Raw genomic sequence first — 24298 nt, forward strand, 5'->3', positions numbered from 1 at the left:
AGTGACATGTTGTTTTTTTACATTGCCAGGAGGCACCACGTCATTACAGTGTGGTTTCTGTATGGGAAACCCTGGTATGTACATTAGAGGTTTTAGGGTGGTGGTGGGGGGGGGTTGGCGGATGGATCATGAGTTAGAGTGGGAGTCTTTCAGGCTTGGCTGATGTTGACTCACCATGGGTAGTCATGACTGTGTGTGTATGTGTGTGTGTATGTATGTATGTTGTGTATGGGAGGTGAGTTGATAGGAACATTTATACTATATATGATGCTCTCATCCACAAAGGCATTAAGAAGAAACACCGCATACACACACAAATCAGGTACTCTTAAATGAACACGGTTACATTTGCACACATTCTATCACACACATGCTCTTTGTACACTTAATTTGTAATTTAGTGACTAAATCAGGGACATTGTCATTTAATGTCATTTTCTTAGAATCATTCCTTAAAATGAAATTGGAGCAAGTACAGTTGGGAATCTAATGATGTGAACTATCTCTGTGAGTGGGAATTGTTTTTAAAATGACTTTTCTTAATGACCATCTCTGTTCTTTTTTCTCGCTTTCTTCTTGTGCTAAACTCCCATTGGTTGTTACCATTATCACACTTAGATTTCAGCCTTGGTGAGTCCTCACATTAGTACCCAACCAATATGGAAGGTTTGAGACAGATACCAATTCACTGATATGGCAGCCACTATACTAAGTTTTTGAGCTGGAATGAAAATAGACCCTTTCTGTGTGGATTGTGCACCGATTACTATGCAAAGGCACTACAGAATAGCCAACACTATCATACATATTGTCAACTAATAAACACTTGAGAAAATAAAGAATAAATGAATATCTAAATAAACATCAGTACCATTCAGTATCAGTCAATGGCTGACCATTTACATAAACGATTTAAAAATATGTATAGCGGTAAAGTTGGAATAGTTTTGTCAGTCCAGATTCACCAGTCGGGAGCCAGTTCACACCACAGGATTATGGGACAGGCCAATCTCGCCTCAGGCTGAAAAACTATCTCTTCAACAAGTAGTTGACCTCCCCCTCACCACCCACATCGCCTCCCCCATAACTTCCTTCACTGCTCGCTCTAATAAGCTCTTATCTTAAAGTGAAGAAAAATTGGTTCTGGCTCTCTTCTTTGCTGCACTTGTTCCTCTTTCTATCACTTCTGTGTCTTACCTGGTCATTTCAGGATAACAGAGCACTTAAGCTCTGATTCCTGCACTCTTTACACACTTGGTTGCTTGTAATATTGGCAATGGTATATCATTCTTGGTAAGAAAATCAGTGAAATGGGTAAAATAATACCTGTACTTCAAGGCACCAGTTGTTACTGGGAACTCAAACTTTAGTGGTTTAAACTGTAAAGAATGTTTCCTAAAAGTTTGTGTTACATGGTGGAAATATCTTATCTTCCATGCTTATGCCCTTTACAGATGCATATCAGTAGTACAAGTTGATACACCCGGTGTGCTTGGCTCTGCTCTGGTAAAACTGAGTAGCAGGGAGGAATGTAATCTATTGTACACTATATTACCAAAAGTATTCGCTCACCTGCCTTTACTCATACTATGAACTGAAGTGCCATCCCATTCCTAACCCATAGAGTTCAATATGATGTCGGTCCACCTTTTGCAGCTATTACAGCTTCAACTCTTCTGGGAAGACTGTCCACAAGGTTGAGGAGAGTGTTTATAGGAATTTTTGACCATTCTTCCAAAAGCGCATTGGTGAGGTCACACACTGATGTTGGTCGAGAAGGCCTGGCTCTCAGTCTCCGCTCGAATTCATCCCAAAGGTGTTCTATCGGGTTCAGGTCAGGACTCTGTGCAGGCCAGTCAAGTTCATCCACACCAGACTCTGTCATCCATGTCTTTATGGACCTTGCTTTGTGCACTGGTGCACAGTCATGTTGGAAGAGGAAGGGGCCCGCTCCAAACTGTTCCCACAAGGTTGGGAGCATGGAATTGTCCAAAATGTTTTGGTATCCTGAAGCATTCAAAGTTCCTTTCACTGGAAGTAAGGGGCCAAGCCCAGCTCCTGAAAAAACAACCCCACACCATAATTCCTCCTCCACCAAATTTCACAGTCGGCACAATGCAGTCTGAAATGTACCGTTCTCCTGGCAACCTCCAAACCCAGACTCGTCCATCAGATTGCCAGATGGAAAAGCGTGATTCATCACTCCAGAGAACGCGTCTCCACTGCTCTAGAGGCCAGTGGCGGCGTGCTTTACACCATTGCATCCGACGCTTTGCATTGCACTTGGTGATGTGTGGCTTGGCTGCAGCTGCTCGGCCATGGAAACCCATTCCATGAAGCTCTCTGCGTACTGTACTTGGGCTAATCTGAAGGTCACATGAAGTTTGTAGCTCTGTAGCAATTGACAGTGCAGAAAGTCGGCGACCTCTTTGCACTATGCGCTTCAGCATCCGCTGACCCCTCTCCGTCACTTTACGTGGCCTACCACTTCGTGGCTGAGTTGCTGTTGTTCCCAAACGCTTCCATTTTGTTATAATAGAGCTGACAGTTGACTGTGGAATATTTAGGAGCGAGGAAATTTCACGACTGGATTTGTTGCACAGGTGGCATCCTATGACAGTTCCACGCTGGAATTCACTGAGCTCCTGAGAGCGGCCCATTCTTTCACAAATGTCTTGTTTCACAGTCTGCATGCCTGAGTGCTTGATTTTATACACCTGTGGCCAGGCCAAGTGATTAGGACACCTGATTCTGATCATTTGAATGGGTGAGCGAATACTTTTGGTAATATAGTGTATGTCTGCATGTTTGACTGGCCTGTCATGGTGTGGAAGTGTTTGACTAGTCTCTTTTTTGATGCAGACATGGTGAAAACACTTGACACTTGTTCAGCTTTAACCTGTTTTAGTGCTCATCAACCACAAAAAATGTCTGCCCTGGAGGTCTGTAGTCAGCACCACATTCTTAATTTAACTTTGTTAACCTTATCCAAAAAAAAAAAAAAAAACTAATTCAGGATACCAGGTGTGATGGTGAAGCCTTAAGGGTGCTAATCTGTGAATGTGTGTGCACATACTGAAAAGTGAAAATGTTCCACCAAAGTGATTTCTTATGTAAACACCCACACTCGCAACCTGCTTAATTGTGTGAGTGGGCAGACGGCTACGCTGACATCCAGTTGAAAGTGTCGTTGGATAACTAGCACAGATTTTCAGTCATTATCTCTCCCTCCGTCCTACGACAAACAGTTGCCCTTTTCTCCGGCTCGTAACTCATTGACTATTTTAATAATCACGATAATTAGGTGTCAATGGGACTGATTTAGTCTTGAAGCTGCATGCCTCAACCAGTAGCTTCCCTGAGCGAGTCACTGAGCTCTTGTCAGTACCTTGCAAGCTTTTTTGGATAAAAGCAATGAAATGCTTAAAATGAGAATGAGAGGAGATCCTGGCAGGCAGGCAGGGTTTATCATGTGCCTGTGGAGTTGATGCCAGCCCAGGGTGTTTGTCATCGGGAACTTTAGCAGGGGACTGCACTCATTGCTCCACACATATCATGGCTTATTGGTGTGTTGGCCAAACCTACAACCTCCCACTTCCACCCCATCCCTTTCTTGCTTTCTCTCACTAGAACTACTTCCATACTTCCCTGGGCAGGAAAAACAACAAAAAACAGCTTGGTTCAGTCAGTTCAGCTGTTTGTTGTCTGTGCAACAGGAAACGGAAAGCCAGAATTTCTCTTATGCCCTTCTTCTTCTTCTTCTTGATTCCTGTCCAGGTCCTGTCACCTCCTTTACTGGTTCTCCTGAGGTGGTCTTCTCTGCCTCCGAGACCTTCTTTCTGTAGCTTTTCGGCTTTCTGACTTTTCCTGTGTTTTCTCTCTTTTTTCTATCACCTTCCTTCTTTTACTGCCATTTTAGGTGTTTATCTCTTAACCAGAGCATCTCACCGTGAGCGTAAGAGCAGAATAAATACAAATTCCTTCATTGCCAACGTGACAAGCAAACAAAATACCACTTTTACATCAATCACCAGGGTTTTACACTTTTTTCAGTTTTGTTTTAAAAAAGGCAACAGTATTAACATTAACTGAAGTCCTGGATCATGTATTTCACCTATCAAAATCCTCTAACGTTTTCTCTGATGTTTGCCCCTGTGTCTGCCGTTACAGCTACACCATGCACACGAGTCATTGGCCAATACAAAATGATGGTGATTTATTGGAAATTCATATGGCATAGGTTGCAGTGAGGTGAAGATCGCTGACTGAAAACACAGCATGGCCTGTATCATCATAGTTAACAAGTTAGCAGGTGACCCGTTTACACTTACACTGATCAGACCTGAAGCTCACTTTCACCTGAGACTGTTGCCGGGTTAGAGCTTGAGACTTAAGTGAACACATGAGCTCAGTGTGAAAAGGGTAATAGTTAGGAAGTCAAGTGTCAGGGCCATGATGCCCTGACTACACAGCTGTGAAAAAAGCACTCGAGAAGACTTGAAAAGAACTTCTGCCTGACCTCGCTCTTCCCTCCCTCCCCTCATCCATCCCAATCTGGGATATTCCATCCTGCATGTTGATGTCCAACGTGGTCTTTTTTGTAGGTGTTGGCTTACACTGTTTTCTTCACAGGACACAGGGCCATTTGATTCTAGCTGTGGCTGCAACACTTTGACACTCTAAAAGAAGTCCTATACTATTTTAAAATTTGAGAACTGTCGGATTGGAGAGTTGCTGTGGCCGTTTGATGAACAGGTTGTTTCCTATCCGAGGTGTAATGGTTTTGTTTTTCTGTCTATATTTGTCTTTGTTTATGATAGGGTGCTGTGTGTGTGTGTTTGTGTGTGTGTGTGTGTGGTCAGGTGTAAGGGTAGCTGAGTGCTGTGATTTTAACTGGTGTGTGACATCAGAGCAGCTCTTGGATTTGAGCCTGTTGGCTAGATCCTCAGCCTTTTTCATCTCGCCTTGCCAAGCCACTGCTAACACACATATTTTGGGTTAGTGTGCGTGTGTATTTATATGTACATGCATTTTTGTGGCTAGTACCTGGCTAGTGCTTCAGTTTTTTTTTTTCAACTAGCCTTTGGTAACAAGTGCCAACACTTGTTTTTTTGGATAGAAGTACTGTGTCTGTATCTGTGTGTGTACTCATGCTAGCACGGAATACTTCAAGCTTAGAGTTAAATGTGTGTGAAAGATTCATGCCATTATGTATGTGTGTGTGTGTGTGTGTGTGTGTGTGTGTGTGTGTGTGTGTATGTGTGTATGTGTGTATGTGTGTGTGTGTGTGTGTGTGTATGTGTGTGTGTGTGTGTGTGTGTGTGTGTGTGTGTGTGTGTGTGTGGTTGCTTGCAGGGTTTCTTCCCCAACATAGAGTTAAATCAGCCAGATATAAATTGCTGACACACGCTCAATCAGAAAAATAGATATGCATACACATGACTGCACCACACACACACACACACACACACACACACACACACAGCCCTACAGGCTGTTGTTGGGGGGCTGTTTTGTACTGCTGCCCACAGGGACTATGAGGTTTAATCAAGCAGCAGGCCTGTGTTGGTTTACTGTGGCATTAAGGATAAAAATAGGCTGCAAGGAGCTGACTCCACTGGCCAGGACAGACCCTCCACACAGCTGCAAGTCATCGTGTGTGTGTGTGTGTGTGTGTGTGTGTGTGTTTGTGGGCGCGTGTGTGCTTGTGTTAGGGCTGCAGCTATTGATTGTTTTCATAAACACGCGTTCTACCAATGATCCCATGAATTAATGAAGTTATTGGATATGAAATACTTCACTGTTTTAATGAAGAGCATTAGTGAATATGCAAAAGAAAAATTAACATTTTCATTGCATATTTTAACAATACAAGAGCATGATCTTTTCAGATAAAACCTGTTTAATGCATAAAGCTCCATATTACATTGCTTGAAAATTTAATTGACATTGTCATGGTGGTGTGTATCCTCTGAATTATATTTTGTGAGTGTATAAAATTATCATCTTGGTGTGAATGATAAATACAGTGTCCTGTAAGCCCATGTGGGCTGCACACCTGCTAAAGGGTTTATGACACTTTATAAAATATGGATAATACAAAATACAATGTAGTCACATTTAATATAGGGGCATGACATTGACTAAGCTGATATTAATAAAGTCACGTGACTAACCCCTTGTCTTCACCACCTGTGTGAACATAGCTCGCACATCATGTCCTCACTGTGTCCACACTGCATGCACTTTGTGAATTGTCTCCCTGTGCTCTTCACAAAACAACCACTAATCCTGTGGTAAAGTGATGAGCAAATAAGCAGCGAGGGGAGTGATTTCAGACACATGTCCAACTTGTGACAATAGACTCAGAATAGGCTGCAGCAGCGCATAGCTCTGATTGGTGGAATGACATCCAACCCCTTATTCTCTGAATTCATTCACCATCTGCCACTACGTCACTGACAAGAAGAGAAATTTATGATAAAGTTAAGATCAAGCTTGTTTGCAAACCCAGCGTCACCTCTCCAATTTTGTCCCACTTAGAATTTGAACTCAAACGGCAAACTAGCCGATCAGAGCAAACGGATTCACTGAATTTGCCATAAAGCAGTATGCAAAAATTGTGCGACTTTTTTGGAGACAATATGACCCCGTGGTGATTACAGGTATGCCGATTGATTCAATCACAGATGCTCAGCACCAACATTTTCAAATTCCATGGTCACAATCCCAGCCTTTATTGATATTTTTGACAGCCAGTAGTTTGTGTCAATATTCAATATCTTTTAGTTTCACTATTCTTATACACAAAAATACAGTGAAAGAAAGAAGAAAGCCTGCCAGTATTTAAAACAAATGCTCAAAATTGTCATGTGAGTGTGTGTTTGGGACAAGAGAAAGAGAGGTGGTTACCGTATTTCCCCAACTAATCGCCCGGGCTCCAAATAGCCGCCTGGTTCTTTTAAACGCCTGGGGTCTGCACGCATTTTGCGTATTAAACGCCCACTGAATAACCGCCGGGGCGATTATTTGCATTATATTGAGGTAACCCAAAATAAGGCGATTCACCTTATTTGCAGAAGTAAACAGTTAGCCGCACAATAACTGTGCGGCACTTCTGTTTTCTGTCAAAATAAGAGAGCTAGCTAACATTAGAAAAAGATGTACCGTATTGTACCATATTGTTAGTACTTTTGTACTGTAATGATGGCCTGGTGCAGGTCTGTGCAAAAATAAATAAAGGCCTGCAGCGAATAGCCGCCTGGTTCTTTTAAACGCCCGGGGTCCAAGTTGATTTTGCGTATTAAACGCCCGGGCGATTAATTGGGGAAATACGGTAAGTTTTGATTTTGAGTGGGGTTAATAATGCTGTGAATGCTGAATGGACAGTTGACTAAAAACATGATTTTCATCAGCTTGAGAGAGACAGACAGAGAGAGATAGGGAGAGGTGCTGCTGCAGTGATGAAATGTCACATGACAGAATAAATTGTGCCTCTGTGCTCAGTCACATGAGTATTGGTTATCACTGGATCTTAAGCTACTTCTCCCATACAGCAGATAACTTGGCCTCAAGCTGTGTAAATGTGTGTTTTTGTGTGTGTGTGTGTGTGTGTGTGTGTTTTGTGTCCTCTGTGTGTGTGTTTTATATTTTGTTGTGAGTGTGCATGTGTGTGTGTGTGTTTGTGGGAGCATGTATCTGGGGCTTCATCAAACTTTCATTGTGGCCGTCAGCTGAGCTCATTAAACATCCGGAGAAAGAGCTGCCACCCAGCAGCATTCTGGGTAAAAATATCACTACTTTGCCCTTTTAAGCCCACAAGCCTCTGGTCTGCATAGTAACACACAAAGGGCAGAGGTGTGTATGTGTCTGTGCGCGCGTGTGTGTATGTTTAGCGTTAGAACATTTTGAGTCCCAACTGGTGGTGAGATTTAAGAGAAATCTCCCCTCTAATCCTCTTCCACTCTTATATATCATCCATCTGTGATGTTCAGAGCATTATTTTGTGATAAAGTGTTGTAATTAGCTTTTTTAGTGTACCCACTTCCCTTCAACCTGCCCCATCTACATCTAATTGATTGATTTTCTACATTTTGCATAATGGCCTTTCAGCCACCCTCCAGGGAACAGGCATAAATGTATTGCAGTCAACTGTGGGTTAGATGTGTAGGTGGAGAGAGTTTTTCCTTTTGAAAAAGTGAGGTTGGAGTGACGCTGTGGTGTGCAGATGTTCACATTTTTCAGCAAAAGACAAACAAAAGAGACGTCAAAGAGAGCGTCGTTATTTCAGATGTTATTTACAGCAGATCCACAAAGACGTGACCTGCCTTCTGCTCTGTTCAGGCCACTTGAGAAACTTCTGTCTCTGTCTCTTCTACGATGGATTTTGATTGAAGAAAGAAGCCTTTGCTCTTGAAGTCTGAGGGATTGGCACCAAAACCTGACATTTACCTTTGATGATTTAGGTAGCTGAACACTACTCCATTGTAGCTGTGATACCTTAATGTAACGACACACTGTCTACATTTAGCCACTGATCTATGCAAACAAGGAAAATACAGCGTCAACCAACAAAATAGCAATCGTTACACTTCAGATTTCCGGCTGCCAGGACAATAAGATACAAATGCTGTGAATGTGTGAATTCCCACAGCCATGGGCTTCCTGAAGTCTGGTGAAAGGAAGAAGTCATTTTTGCTTATTGGTGATGATGACGACGACAATGTTGACAGTGGCCTTTATGTTGGTGGCAGGTTTACTGCTTAATTACAATGTCAGTATTGTGTATTTATATTTTTTGCTACACATTTTTCGGTAATTGATATGGTCGACCATTTCCCCCCAGCGTTTTTCTGCATTATTATGATTCATCTCTTGTGTTTTTATGTGCACTTGTGCTGTAACATCTCAATTACCCTGCGGGGACAAATGAAGTCGAAACAAAAAATCGACCCTAGGAAAGCAAGGTAGCCGTTGGTAATATTGTTAAAATGTTTTATGGTGGATTTTTCCTTTTAAAGGCTGAAGTAATGGGTTAAAGAATATTGCCTGTAATAAAATAACCTCATCAGTAACCTATAATAACAGTGTGTATTGTAGTGCACATGATACTGCAGGCATTAACTGTCTAAATATCCCAGGTCTCACTGCTTTATTGACAGTAAGGACCAATTTCACAAGTACCCTCCAGTATGCCTGACAGTTGGATGCATGACTCACAAAATAGCAGAAATATTTCACCAGCCTGACCAGGGCAGCAAACTAACTTCAGTGCTTTCTGTCCAAATTAATTGCTAGAATCCAAAATTCTCCTGTCACTTTTGATATTTTGACCAGCCAAGCTAATATAGGGCATGGGAAGCAAATTACACACAGTTACCTGAAATCTGATAGAGTTGACAAGCTTCCCCGTCCAAGACAAAATGTGCCAGTGTAGGGCTTTGGTCATTTCCTAGCCCCTTCCTGACCTCTGCCATGCTGTCAGATGTGGAATGGACAACAGACATCTGCTGTTTGTTCACCATGCAAACGTGACATACAGCAGCTGACATCAAAACGTCTTCAAGGATAGATCAAAGGAATCTATTCTTCAAACTGCACTGTTTCAAGAACTGAATATTGAGCACTCTATCCTTAAAAACACCCCATCCATTGCACCTCCTTATGGCAGAAAAAGGCACAAAAGTTCCTGTGGAAGGTGGAGCAGCAGTGTCACAGGAGTCCAGGAGGCTTGCAGTAAAATGCCTTTCTCTTCTGAAATTGTTAATAAATCATGGTCCTTCAGCAGCTTTTACTGATTGCACAAGCAAAAACAGGCTGAAAAGTGAAAATAAAAATTGTTTTCTATCAAAGTTCACACCTCATTGGATTGTAAGTGGGCATCACTTTACTTATGGGGGGGTCACGAGTGCAGTTAGCCAAAGCCAAATCAGCACTGAAATATACTGTATAGAGTTCATAGCCTGTTATTCTTGCTATCCCCTCTGCTGGAGTGGTTATATAAGAACGGCCTGCTTCCTCGCTAATGTCAGTGTAATGTCAGCTCTATGCCTGTGCTGACACTACTGATGCCCCAGGCAAGGCAGCTACCAACCCCCAGCCTGAACCAGCACAAGGGAGTGCGGAAGGGATGGAGGGAAGTGGTGAAGGAGTGATGGATTTTGCAAAATGGAAGAAAAGAGAGCAAGGAAAGCAAGCCTGGTAGAAGGCAGAGAGGTGGCAAAGCATGGAACATGGACAAAGTGGAAGATGGAAGATGAGAGAGGTGCAGCAAGGACAGAGAAAGTACATTCAAAGAGAGAAAGAGGAGAGAGATTAAAAAAAAAAGCCTGCCTAAATGTGGTCCTGTGTAGCTCAGTGGGAAGGGTAAGGCAGTAATCCATTAAAAAGGAGGAGGATTGAAGATCTCATTCCCACCCTGGCCTCCCAGGCAGACATTTTACTGTAAAGAGTCAAAAACATGCACCAAATGTATGTGTGATCAGTGTTCCACTTGATGTAATCATCAGTATAAAGAGAAATCAGCTGTCAGTCTTATTTTATTTATGTGAATCTAGGTCATACAGATATATCATATGTCAGCCTGTCCTGTCAAAATAGGAAAACTCCATTAAGGTGGGCTTACCCTCCACTGCTTCCCTTAGTATGCATATATTACCGTACACCCAAGTTAGCAGGAAGTGAGTGACACGTCACTCTACAGAGCTTGCGTCTGTTGTTTCCCCAGGCCGGAATGTAAGCTAGCCAGCTGTAAAATCCATTGCAACACCTGAGCACCCTCCATGTTGTAATCGGTTTACTGCATAACCACTAACTCATTGTTTGGGATTAATCAATACCAGTTTTCCACTGCTAAGATTAGCACTGAGTCTTGAGTTTCTGCCAATATGACCAAATTTGTTGCTCTCACTGAACAATAAGCTCAGTTAGTTTTGGATTGCTGTGCAAAATTGGTTGAATTAATCTGTTCTTCTCCATTAAAGAGATCAAACATCCTAATGTGCATGAAAAAGGCAAAAAATCAAGATGGATTTGATTTTGTTTATGTCATGCCACTTGCAGCTCTTGGTGTTGGATTTTACTAAAAGGCAAATTCGGTACATAATGCTCTATGTATACCTGGTATGTGCATCATACCCCATCCCAGCATTACTACCAGTATATTTCTGTATTCCTGAGGTCAAGGCCTATTAAAGGTAAAAATAAAAAATTTTTTAAAAATTAAAATTTTGAGAGTGAAGAGATTCCTAACATCTAACCTCCAAACTACTGCCTCCCCATACAACGAAATGAAACATGACCTTGATTTTTGGACAGGTTTTCAGTGGTGAAAAGATGATGTCACTCAAGCCGAGCAGTGCTTTGAACCATGACGTAACTGAGTGACTTGCTGCAGGTGAACACAGTCGTGGTCGAGGAGGCAGTAATCACTGGTCCTGCAGGCCTGTAGGGCTTCTCTCTCCTTTCCCCCATCTTGCTTTTGTCTGTTTCACTTAAACCATCTCTCCCTCTGATTCGCTTTCCCTCTTAGCTTTTCTTTTATCTCAATCTAATTTATACCTCCTCCACCTTCCTCTCTCTCCTTGGTTCACCATTACCCCTCACTCTTTCTCTTTTCTGTCTCACTCTTTGTGTTGCTCTTTGTTAAATCAGATCCTTTTGGAGTTATTGATCCCTCCAGCAAAGTGAAATCCCTCGTGATTGCCCATCACATTGCATCACGTGTACTCTCTCTCTCTCTCTCTCTCTCTCTCTCTCTCTCTCTGTCTCTGTCTTTCTTTTTCTCTCTCTCTCTCTCTCCCTCTCTCTCTCTCTCTCTCTCTCGCTCTCTTGCTCTCGCTCCCTTTGTAGATGTCTGATTCAGTGTTAGTGTGATCATTGCTCTGCATACTGATTACAGAAAGAGTTATATTGGAGGGTGGTGTGTGTGTGTCTGAATATGATTGATGCTTTTCAGAAGAGCTAATATTCTCCATGGCTTTGCACAGAAATTGTTACCTGGTAGTGTTACTGTACATGAAAGCTAGAGATAGTTGAACAGTTTTTTTTTCCCTCCCTGGTTCTTTTTCTTCTTCTTTTCATTATCGTACCAAGCTCCTCCTCTGTTATAAATTTAGATGGTCATGACAGTGACACAGAAATATGTGTCACATGTGTTGTCACATTATTGTCTTTATTGGTTGCTTTTTAGATTGGTGATAAATGAACTAATGCGTTAAAAATGCATTAAATCATGGCCTCATGTTACCCTGTGTGTTGATGCCTGTATCTCTCAGTTTACCTGAAATTGGCTTTTCAGTGATGTTTGGGATGTTTCAGATTGTGAGTGGGACAGGCAAAGAGCTGATTGTAGCTATCAAGGTGAGTGAAGTGGCCACAGCAGAGAATAGCTGCTCAAACAGCATACATTAGGTTTGCTTTTGTTATTTCAGATTGTTTTGTGTTTGTTGTCTGAAACGTTGTTTGGCTGCAAAGTTGTTGGTTAAAATTTTTAGGCATCTACATGTACTTGATAGTCTAATCCAGGGCCATTTCTAACACACAGGTTAGGCGTCATTGTCTTGCTGACGAATTCATTGCTGCTGACAAACATGTTGGCTGTGGGTCCAGCTTGGGACTCAGTTATGATCAGTGCCTGGGATAATCTTCAATTTGCAAAACCACATTTTGTTTTTCCCTCAAAAGGTTATACCCAGTTTGCAAAGGTAATGTGGAGAATAAAGCCATCTGAACTGCTGGTGGTGATATAGTGCTGTTTGAACTCCCCCATGTAGGTCAAGAGTTTTGCTTTGTGTGTGTTGGTGCCTTTTTGTTATGCTGTGGCTTTTGTCCAGGGGACTTGGTGGTTGTAGCTGATGACCTTTAGCGTGGGTTTCTATTATATGACCTGTCACTGGGATCTTGTCAATCTTAAGTGATGAAGGTGTGGTTTATGGTCCGTGGTTTATTTGGTTTCAATGTCATTGCCAAGTAACAGGCCATTGACTAGTAGTTTGGACGGATGTGGTGAAACAGTGATGGATAAGTGGCATGCGACTGTGTGTGATCGACAGATGGGTCTCAGGATTTCTGCTATTTTTCCCTAGGGTCATCGTAGCCCAAGGGACTCTATGATAATCCACCCCGTGTTGACACACACACACACACACACACACACACACACACACACAAAAACACAGAGATCCCTCCAGTGTTTTGGAGGCTTCTATATCTCCAGAGATCAGAAAGGATCCAAAAAGATCACCCCCACTCACACACACGTGCCCATGCCATCAACCAAACCAGCCTCAGCTCCCGCGCTTATAGCTGTATGCTGTTTGTTAGCTTGTCACCACGCTGACCTAGAAAACCAAAATGAGATTGGAGTCAATGAAGAGCCATCTAAGAAGTGGAACATTGATCACGTGTCCCCGGATGTCAGTTTTCATGGAAGGGAGCAGATTTGTCACTGCTCGGAGGTGCAGTCTCTCACATTTGCGCAATGAAATGACTTGTATTGTGGTCACGAGAGCACAGGCCCTTGTGTTGAAGAGGCTCAAGGCAAAGTGGAAACTTGTAAATTCAACAAAAACCTAGAGGGCAAGCTGAATGCGGTCTGTATCTTACATTGAAAAGTCGTTGCACATTATGTATTTTCTTTCTCTCTCGCCTCACAAAGACAAAACAAGAACTGCCCTCACTCGATGACCTTTCGATTGAAATCAGGCTCCTGCTAGATCATATTCAAAACCTACACTCACACACCTGCACCACATACTTTAAAGGTCTTTTTTTTTTTTTTTTTTTTTTTTTTTTAACAATACTCAAGGCTGTCCTCTACAGTGCCTGTTTAAAAGTTCCCCCCTAAGAACTTTAGCACCACACTATTCCATGAAACAAATCGGTGTGTAGCGGACTACTCTTAGCTCAACCCATCCCAGCTCTCAGTTAGAGGTCTTTGGCAGTGATAATGTGATGAAATGGCATAGTAGTTAAATGTCCTTTCGAAGTGTGCCAGAAGAAAATACTGAACCCCAAGCTGTAAGGGAACTGGCCAGCTCTGGACATAAACTCTTGCATTTTCACACAAGTAATTTTCCACACAACTCTTAAGGTTTTCCCAACATGTTTTCCAAATAGCAGTTGGCATGTAGAATTAAGTAACTTGAGCACTTACTCACCTAAATCGTTGATCGTGGCATATTGGTACAGCGAAGGTAAGTGATTGCAGGCAACTTATGAAGATTAGTTATGAAGTTTAGTTTTTTTCTGCAAGGGAAACTAAGACGTGGGTTGGCGGGTTGTAGAAAATGTGTTCTGCACAGGGTCATGTTTATTTGTATTGCCCTTAATCAAAGAACAGTCTAAAAGGAATTCCCAGCACCTACATTATGAAACAATGTATGAATAGTCCAGCCTCAGACTCTTAATGAGAACAAGAAAGAAAACCGGTTAAAAAGCTCATTTTGGGGAAAGAAAATTGAAGAGACTGTAAATACTGAATAACTAGAGCAGGTGCTTGGGTGTACATTCAGATGCACACATGTTAAAGTGTCCTTGAGCGAGGCACTGAGCCCTGTTGTCTCATAGTAAATCACCCCTGATAAGAGCATCCATTAAAAACTGCCTTACACAAATGAGAACTAAAGAACTGAGTTGCCAGGCTGCAGCTGACAGCCATGCCATACTGACCCCGGCCCTCAGCAGCTGAATGAGAACCCGGACGAGGACGGGTCGATATATTGATGTGTACAACATCATGGCGAGCCTCGGCACAGTCGTAACCAGCAGCACAGTGGCTGACAGGAAGTGTTGATTAAAAGCCCTTCGGCAGGAAACCTGCACTGCTCATTAGGTCTGCACAACTCTTTGTACACTGTATCTGTTTAGATTCAGGAGCTACGTCCATGCTCCACAAGCCTCCGAACATTTTCTAACATTTCTGTCTTAATCACTACTACCATCTCAGAGTATGCTGTTCCATTTCACCGCTGGACTCTCGCCTGCGGCTGCAACTGGCTGCATGTCATGTTGAAAGATTGCATATAATGATAGACTCCTTGGAGTAAATCTTACAGGGCATCAAATAGCATGATATCTTTGAACCACTTCAATATCAATATTATGACAGTATTGTAGGGATGACTATTGGTGCTTTCAAACGCTATATACATAGAGATTTTTTGATAAGCAAAAGGTAGAACAGCTACAACAGTCTAACAGGTTCAGAAAATTATTTTCTTTTACTCTAATGCAGCCTTAATAACAAGGAAAAGATGGCACTTACACCATATCACAATATTACAATATCAGACAATATCTAGTCTATTCTGATTTTACCAGGTTTATAACATTATTATTGTTATTATTATTATTATTATTATTATTAGACTATATACAAAATATACATGACACTGACTCTTTGTGTAGTGCCCCAATTAAGTAAATTTGAGCAAAAAACATTATATTTCATTGATTTTGCTCATTAAATGTATACCAATGTAAAAGCAGGACATGTAGATAAAGGATTTAAACAGTTGAACTATGGACAGTGCAAAAGGCTGCAACTCTGTCAAGAAATTGCCCCTAATATTTTGTACACTCAGCATTAACTGGTCAGAAATTCAGTTGTAGTTAGTATTAAAAAGCTCTAAAACTCTTGTCTTATACTCTCATATTATACTATTATACTCTTTTGTACTCTTCTATACTCTTATACTCTTTATTACTCTGAAGATGGCCTTTGTTAGGTCTTATCTTTACACCATTTGTGCCCGTGAAGGTGCACATCGCTACATGTTCTCATTATGTCTGTGCCAATGATACCAGGACAAATTACTGCACGTTTTTTTAGTCAGTGAATAAAATGATTCTTATTCTGAAACTCCTCGTCATTAACAGCTGCTTCCTGACACAGAGGCACTGGGGACCTGCAGCGGGGTTGTGAGTCATCGATGGGTGCCGGTTAGGAACGAGACACCCAGAGGTGATGTCTTAATTCTATTAGACTGAGTGCAGGAGCTGTGCGTATCGCATTACAACCCCTTTTATGCTTCCTGTGGGGGATCCTGAGGGACACGTTCCAATACTACATTACCAGGAAGCTTCGTTCTCTCATCCACTTCATTATTATTTGAACTTTCATTTATCCAAGGAGGAATGACAGCGATTCTTTCATTGAGTCACAAATTCGCACCAGCAGAGCCACAGTCTTCTGCTGTCAGACACTGCAGCAGCTCGGCAGGACCAGGTCGGGGATGGGTCCTTTGCCCCAGGGCACCTTAACAGTAGTAATTTAGAAAGGGAGAGCTTTTCTCACTTCACCCAAAACTTGTAGGTGCTTTTATAACCTCTGGGCTTCTGCCACTGGATGTTGAACAGAACAGCATCTCGAGCATCACCCACTTGTATCAACTTGTGTCTAAATGCATGGGCCCTACAGGAAGTGCCCTTCTGCACTGAAGCGCACATCACTCTATTACGTTTGCCTGTGTATTACTGTCAGTATGAAGGGCACTCTGTAGCTGTTAAGCCTATTGATTTTTGTATCAAGGTTAGATTGGCAGCCAGCCACTGATGTAATATTCACACAGTCATAAATAGAGAATTAAATGAAGCCACTGAACGCATGCCTCTCCCTTCGCTAACATGTAAAGTCCAGAGTGCCAATGTCGCTTTTCTCTGCTTTTCTCTAAAGGCCTTTTTCTTTGCCTCAGTTGTTAGCCATTCTTTTGCCTCAGTTCTCTCTCTCTCTCTCTCTCTCTCTCTCTCTCTCTCTCTCTCTCTCTCTCTCTCTCACCCCTCCTCTCATCCTTACTTCTCCCCTTTCTCATATTTTATTTGTATTGCTGCTGTTTTTCTTTCACGGCCTCTCATTGCTCCTACTCTCTCTTATGATTCCCTCTTTCTTCCATCTCTTCTTCTAGTGATCTCTCTCACTGTTTCTCTGCTAAGAAAATTGTGGACTCTCTCTCTCTCTCTTTCTCTCTCTCTCTCTCTCTCTGTGTCCTTCTGTGTCTCCCTCCCCCTCTCCTACTCTGGCTGTGTTCCCTGAACCCTCTCACCCACTGAGTGCAGCATGCCTGTAAAGGTTGATGCTAATAATACTGAGGTCTTACTCATAGCCCTCAACCACTGCCACACTTGTAAATACTATAGAGTTACAGTTGCTCCCTTCTTAAATATCCTGATATCACCCCTCCCACCAAAGAAATTGGTAAACATTTTATCAAAACTTTATTAAATGCTGATTGCCCGCCCATCCCGGGGCTTCAGCGGGCCACAGTTGCTGAGTTTTAATCTGACTAATGGATTTTGGGTTTTGAGAATCCTTTGTTGTGCTCCATCAACCCACAACATAGACCCAGTAGGCAAGCTAGCTTTACCTTAGTGTGTAGTAGGGTTACGCTGATTTGTGAGTTTCTAAATTCTGGGTCAGTATTAGCATTTTATTAAATTCCAGATATTGGCTAGTCATGTTTTTGCTTTCATTAGTCTGGATTTCAGAAGCGTGAGTCAGTTTGTGATGACGGTTTAAATGTTTCACAAGCCTGATGGAACCCTATTCTGCACCGTAGGCCTTTCCTGATGACGACCTATGGAGGATCAATGGGATCAATAGGGCCTCAGGGGGGCCCAGGCTCTGACAGCTGATGAGATCTCAAAGGATTTAGATCCATTGGCCCCGACCTAGTGGCTGGAGAAGCATAATTAGGTGACTTGTGACCCCAGGCCTGCCCACCAGCAAAAATCAACAACCAGTCCACTTCCTCGAGAGTTTAGTCAGAAAGCTCTTCTCTAAATAGGAAGAAAAGTTTAGGGGGAGAAGCCTTAGAATTAGTCTTGGTGGCACTGCAGCAGAGACACATTTACAATTTAGTAGCAGAAAAAGGGACAGTAAGCTATACTAAAGACAGTAGAATGTACATATCAGTCTATATATAGATGGTATATATGAGACGACATCATAAGCGTGATCTTTTCATATGACTCTACATCACTTGGCATTTTATAGCTGTGCTTCAGCAGTCTTTCATACACTCCTGGGTCTGGATGGAAAATGTAAAGCTGGAGGAGAGATGTTTTCGAATGCTGGATGCTGAAGTATGTGGTTACACTGTAGGAGCCTGTGTCTGATTTGGGAACACTGATTAGTGTGTCGGCAATCAACACGATTCAAGAACAAGATAATAAAAAAAACATGGCCAGTATTCATCAGTTTGTTTACATTTACATTTTAGGTATTCAGCTGTTGCTCTTTATCAAAATGATTTTCAATGAGTGCAGAGGTACAGCAAGTTTCTGTTCCTATATTGTGCTTATATTCAGTAAAGTAAGATATGGAAAGGAAGTTTGATTGCAGCTTTTACAGAATATTTAGATGTAGCAGCCTTCATTGTATGAGAGACTGACAACACTGACTAGCTGATATGTTATTGATAATTAAAGCCAGTATCAATCCAATACATAGCAATGGTAAGACATGAAATGGTCAGGGGGTTAGTGCCATTGTAGTATTTGAGGAAAACCTGAGGTAATTGTGGAAGAAAGTAGTTTTTAACCTGTAGGTAAAAATGGGAGGCAACTCTGTGACAGTAAAATAAGCTCACCCCTCTGAGACACAGTAATGAAACATAAAAATGAAACAATTAAGGCAGCACAATAAAATACTTTTTTAATTTAAAAAAAAGTGTGAAAATAATAAATTTGTGATATTTGGAACAAAGCTGAATTTAAAGAAGAAAGACAAAGGAAAACAATGTAATTGGATAACAGAATATAAATGATGACAGCTGGTATTTTATGTGGATAGGGCATCATTTATAACATTTTCTCCTTTGCAGGTACTTACTTCATTGTAGGAATGTGATTTACCAAGCAAAAACAAACCCCAGTCTATTAAGCCACATTACTGAACCTTACATGGAATGAATGGCAGTTTGCCACAGACTAACTGTCTGATGGAGCGATGCAGCCGGCCCTGCTGCTATGTAAATATTTAGAAGCAGGTTCGGAGAGGTAATGGGCAGTTTGAAGATGGAGTTGCACCGCTCCTGTTTATTTACCCCAGAGCTTTCTAGAGGATTCCCTCAGATGGTTAGAAACATGGCTGCATTCCTGCCCGGAGATTTCGGCCTCTAAGAAATTATTCCTACGTCAGGGAAATTCACTCTTCACTGTTTGATAAATAAATGTAACTACTGGGCTTCTAATCGGTAAAGGTAACAGTATAGTATAGTGCTCAACACTTTCTGGGAGGCACAAAATGTGTGTGTGTGTGTGTGTGTGTGTGTGAGTGTGAGAGAGAGAGAGATCTCCTCTGTGGTGATGGTTTGTGAGAGCTGACACATAACATAAAAACAGATTCACATAACATCATCAAACTTTATGCTCCTAACAGTAAGAAGAGGTTGACAGTAAAATAAGCTAAAAAAAAAAAAAATGCGAGCATCGGACGGTTCATGTCTGGTCGTAGACTCTGTTAACTGGCCGGACAAGTTTGACAAAACTTGTTAAAGTGCTACAAGGGAACTTTTAATGGCTGCTGAACAGATGCAGTGCGGAGTGGCCATGTGGTGGTGTGATTATTGGCTAAAATCCTTAAAAGATGCCAGAATTTAATGTCCCATTTCAGGTAGTCCTGAAAATGTGTGCATGTCCTGATGTGAAACAAGTTGCTAATGAGGCATGGAAGAAATTATTAACTTTTGGTGAAAATCCAACATGTGGAATTGGCGGATCTTGACAATTACATAGTGTTGGCAGAGCTTTATGATTTAATTCTCTCTTCTCTCTCCAACCTTTTCTAACCTTCTGTTTTTCTACTACATCCTCCTGCTCATTTTTTTCTATCTACACACACACACACACACACACACACACACCTTGGCGATGTGTTTATGCTGGCCTACTTACAGTAAACCATCAGTAATGAGAGCTGCCTCTGTCTTCTTGGGATTCACCATCAGTCTCCATGCTCTGAGCTCTGTGTGTGTGTGTGTGTGTGTGTGTGTGTGTGTGTGTGTGTGTGTATACAGTAAATGACTCTCCGAACTCCATTTCCTTCTTTGGCAAAGCAAGAGTGTCTGACCGTTACTCTTTGCGTCTGTTGTCTGTTCTCTCACACTCTCCTTTCTCCGTCGTTCTCTCGCCTCCACGTTTGATTTAAATGTCTCTCGCCCAGTAATAAAATATTCCTCCCTCGGCAACTTTCTGCTGGTTGCAGATATGAATCCAGATTGTTTTTGTAAAGCTGCTATTTCCACACCTCGACATTCAGTGAGAAAGCAGCAGGCCAGTATAAAGAGGTAATGACGTTTGGCCTTGACAAGTGATTCATGGTGTGCTCATACTTGTGTGCACCGGTCTGAAAACCTACTTTGACCAGTCCTGGTGGTGTCTGTGAAATTATTTCATTTTGATTTGATTTTTAATATTGTAAATGGAAATTGAATAGTGTAGCTGTGTTTCCCACAGGCTTACAGTTCATATGAACATTTATTTTGGTGATCAGTTTTTGTTTGTTTTTTTTTTTAGCATCTTAAGTTTTACCCAACTTGGTAACTTCCATCATGGGCTAATTATGGCAACAAACAGGCATTCAGTGATGGCGGTTACCAAGTTTGTCTTAAGTTAATGTTGACAGTTTGCTCTAATATTCCTTAACTAACTGTCCACTGAGGAATAAGTAACCAAACAACATGTCAAAGATATCTTAACTCAGTGATTTGGACAGACAAAGCACTCGGTCAACTGTGGTCATTTCAGTTAACTAATGCATGTTCAGTGGTTGAACGCTTTACATCTTTCTTACACTGATAAAAAAAACACCAGGTTTGAAGACCAGCATCAACAGCAGCTGAAATGAGCATACCTCAAACTGACACCGGCAGCTGTTAATTGACCTTGGCAAGTGACCATTGGTATGGTTGCCATTTTGGCTGCACTTTTCAAGAGCCTGCCATCCAGCTTTAGAGAAGCAAAATGAAAAAAAAATAAAATAAATAATGATGATGCATGCACAGTATGTTATGAGTCATGAAAATATTCTGTCCACATCGCCCACCCTCGCTCTCCACTCTTCAGTTCTGTGTCTGTGGACTGTGGAGCAGAGGTTTGTGTTTATTCTAAGTCATTAAGCTGCGTTACCACCACTTATTATGGTCAGGGGTTTGGTCTCTGAGCATTGGCTCTACTGAATAATACCCCACTGAAACCCAGTAGCTACCACTATAGCCAACTGGGTTTCAGTGGGGTATTATTTGAACATTGGATTCGTGTGAGTGGTCATCTGGATGTGGTCACTATGATTAACAGCATTTTTGACAAGGCTCATGTGGCGTACTCGGCTAACCAATCCCAGCTCCTTCCTCAGGCTGCAACAACACTTTTTATAACAACACTTGATTTTACCGCAATTTGAAACTGTTTATCTATCCACAAAATCTGATGCTACTTCCCTTCTTGTTATTCAGAATGAGCACCTATAGATACCCGACTGGGATGTGAGATGAAATGGGGGTTAGAGGAGGAGTAAATGTCTAATTATGGTGTCAAATCAGACTGACTTTAGTCACAGGGTGTCTGAAATTAACTTTTTGTATCACTTTCCAAGGTCTAGCCAAACTACATAACATTCATTTTAAGAGAAGTATCATCGACCCATTTTCATCGCTGTTTTGATTATGTAATTTGGTTCGGTACAGAGGTCAATAAAGAGACAGAAACACACTTAGAATTTTTATCTAAACCTTCCTCACTCATTTACAGTGCAGAATGTTTGTGTCTGTGTCTTCATTTTCCTTTTGGTGGTTACCCTTGCCTGCAATGGGTCACCACATCATCATAATGCTAAGGTAGTAATGTTAACCATCCCGAGAGCAGAAGGACAGGAGAAGTACTTTGCGTGTAGTCAGTGTAACAGGCAGCCAGTCAGGGTCCTGTTTGAATTGGAATCACTGGTTTGCTTTGCGTCCATTAGCTTAGTCACACAAAGTACTTGGTCAGAAGGAAAAACATTTGAGAGCATCTAAATATTATCTCAAAAAGTGCAGTGGATGTGGCTAACGCAGAAGATGACCCTCATTCCCTAAACAAACAAAGACTCTTTTCCATCGTGGTCTTTATAAGTAAAATAAGTTACCAACTTGCTGAAAATTGGTGCACAGATAGTCTTAGATAGTCTTTGGCAAGATAATTTGATTCAACTGTGGTGGTATTTCCACCATTAGATTTTTTTTTTAAATTTCTTTTGTCATTACTATTATGCTGCATTCATGTGTTGGTGGGGAAAGTCCAACAGCCAGGCCCTTCAGCTTGGCCACGAAACAGCATCGCCTTCACATTCTATTCTCCCAGAAAATCAAACCTGGAAGATAAACAACAGGCAAACAAACCATTAAGGCGGCTGCAGCTTTGCAAGTTGGAGAATTGTTAAGTGTTGGCAGAGATTTGTGCTCTACGAAGTGCCCTCTTGTTGATTAAATCCAACCAAGATAAACTTGATCAGCATTCAGTGCTTGGTTGAAATCGGGCTGTGTATCAAACCATGATACCTGGCATTGGTACCCAAATCGAAATTTGGTGACTGTCGTCTCCGGCTGTCAGAGCTGGCACAGCACTCCCAACTCTTAGTGGTTCAGGATTACAGCTGAAGTCTCTATCTCCCACATCCATCTCTCTGTGTAACCTGATAGCAGTCGTGTCCGCTGGAGCACTGAGTGGTGGTAGAGTCAGCTGGGCTAGATCGCTGTGGTTAGGGCAGAGGGGGGCAGCGACCACAGCTCAGTGTGATATTCTGGACTTCCCCATAAACCACAGGGCTGAGGAGGGGGTGAAGGACTGCAGGAGTTGGGTCTAGAGTCCTGGGTCCTGAATGGGGATGTTGCTGGAGCTGGGATTAAGGGTCTGGTTCTGGCAGCAATGAAGCCTTATAATCATCATGAGTCGAAGCCCTCTGTCTTTGAATATCCCTCATATGATGCCAGCATATCCTGAACAATTTTCCTGTGAGCCACAGGCCCAGGAAGAGGGCTGGAGCTGAGGCTGGGGTGCAATATAGTGTTGACAGTTAAAGCACAATGGATATTATGTTCAAATGTATTCTCACACTTTTTTCTGAGTAGCCCACATGGTGGTGTGTCAGGATATGAAAATTTTTATTTTGTTACAAGCTCATGATACCACCGCAAAGAACACTAAAATAACAGGAAATGACTCCTGATGTTTAAAATGCAGTGATTATACATGCAAAATTCGATTCAGGCCTTTATTTTTTATAAGCAGTAGTATTATCTTAAGACATTCAGAGCACATAATGTGAAACACATAATGTGAAACATGATGGTACTTTTTCAAATCAGGCACCACAGTGCTTATCGGTTCCAGTCCTCGATGCAATACTACATATGATTTCATACAGAAATCGGATTGTAACAATGGTAGCCTTCTATGTTGATGCTGTGAGGCAAAATTTAAGATGGGCCATTTATCGGTACACCGTGAACAATGTGAATAAAAATTTCTTTCTCTGCATCTCTAGGCACGTAGGAAGGAGGTGTTTCTCCAGGAGCGCTACGGCCACTACAGCCTGACCGACCCCTTCCTGGCACTGCAGAGGGACTTTGAGTGTGGGGTCCCTGGGGCTGACAAGGAGAGACGGCCCTTGGGCTCCAGCCCGATCTCTGTCCTGGAGGCTGTCATGGCCCACTGCAGGAAGATGCAGGAGCGCATGTCAGCACAGCTGGCTGCTGCTGAGAGCCGCCAGAAGAGGGTAGGTACCCAGGGAGGGGGGGAGGGGGCCATCCATTTTATTGGGGAGCCACTCAATTTGCCTGGGACACAGTCAAATAACCACCTGTGGATCAGGGGCCCTGCTACACTGAAAACTCTTACTGCTGCACACTGACACTGGCAGAATGTCTTTGATGGCAATGAAGAGTGTTGTGTTCAAACATTACATATATTGGTGTGGTGCAACTCCAAAATGCTGTGGAATTTCCACTTCAGTTTGTACTGCACACAACCATCGAAAATTAGTTAACACTATTTCCATCTCAGTCTTCTTCCAAACTATAGAATTGAATGTGGTTGACTGTCTTGTGCTTCACAGGAAGTGCAAGGCAATCAAACCACAGAATTCAGACGTATTTTGTTGCTAAACAAATCTAAAGGCCTGTATTTACCTTAATAAAGAAACAGTTCACACAAAATATATGTTACAAAAAAAAAAAAAGCTATTTACCCAGCTACCCCTAGGGAAGTCTATCCATCCAGGTTGTTTGAATGTGATTTGGTGAGGTTTCCACTGTGCATTGGCCTT

The 24298-nt window shown here is 42.0% G+C and overlaps 1 protein-coding gene across 2 annotated transcripts in view; it reads left to right on the forward strand.

Moving 5' to 3' along the window:
* Nucleotides 1-24298, forward strand: part of cttnbp2 (cortactin binding protein 2) — an 84546-nt gene that overhangs the window by 22631 nt on the left and 37617 nt on the right. For both annotated transcript variants that reach the window (XM_030053278.1, XM_030053279.1), the window contains exon 3: nucleotides 23519-23749. In XM_030053278.1, coding sequence (XP_029909138.1) covers nucleotides 23519-23749 — 231 coding nt within the window. The remainder of the gene's footprint in view (nucleotides 1-23518; nucleotides 23750-24298) is intronic.

This window comes from Myripristis murdjan, chromosome 6 (assembly GCF_902150065.1).
Source record: "Myripristis murdjan chromosome 6, fMyrMur1.1, whole genome shotgun sequence".
Taxonomy (NCBI): Eukaryota; Metazoa; Chordata; class Actinopteri; order Holocentriformes; family Holocentridae; genus Myripristis; species Myripristis murdjan.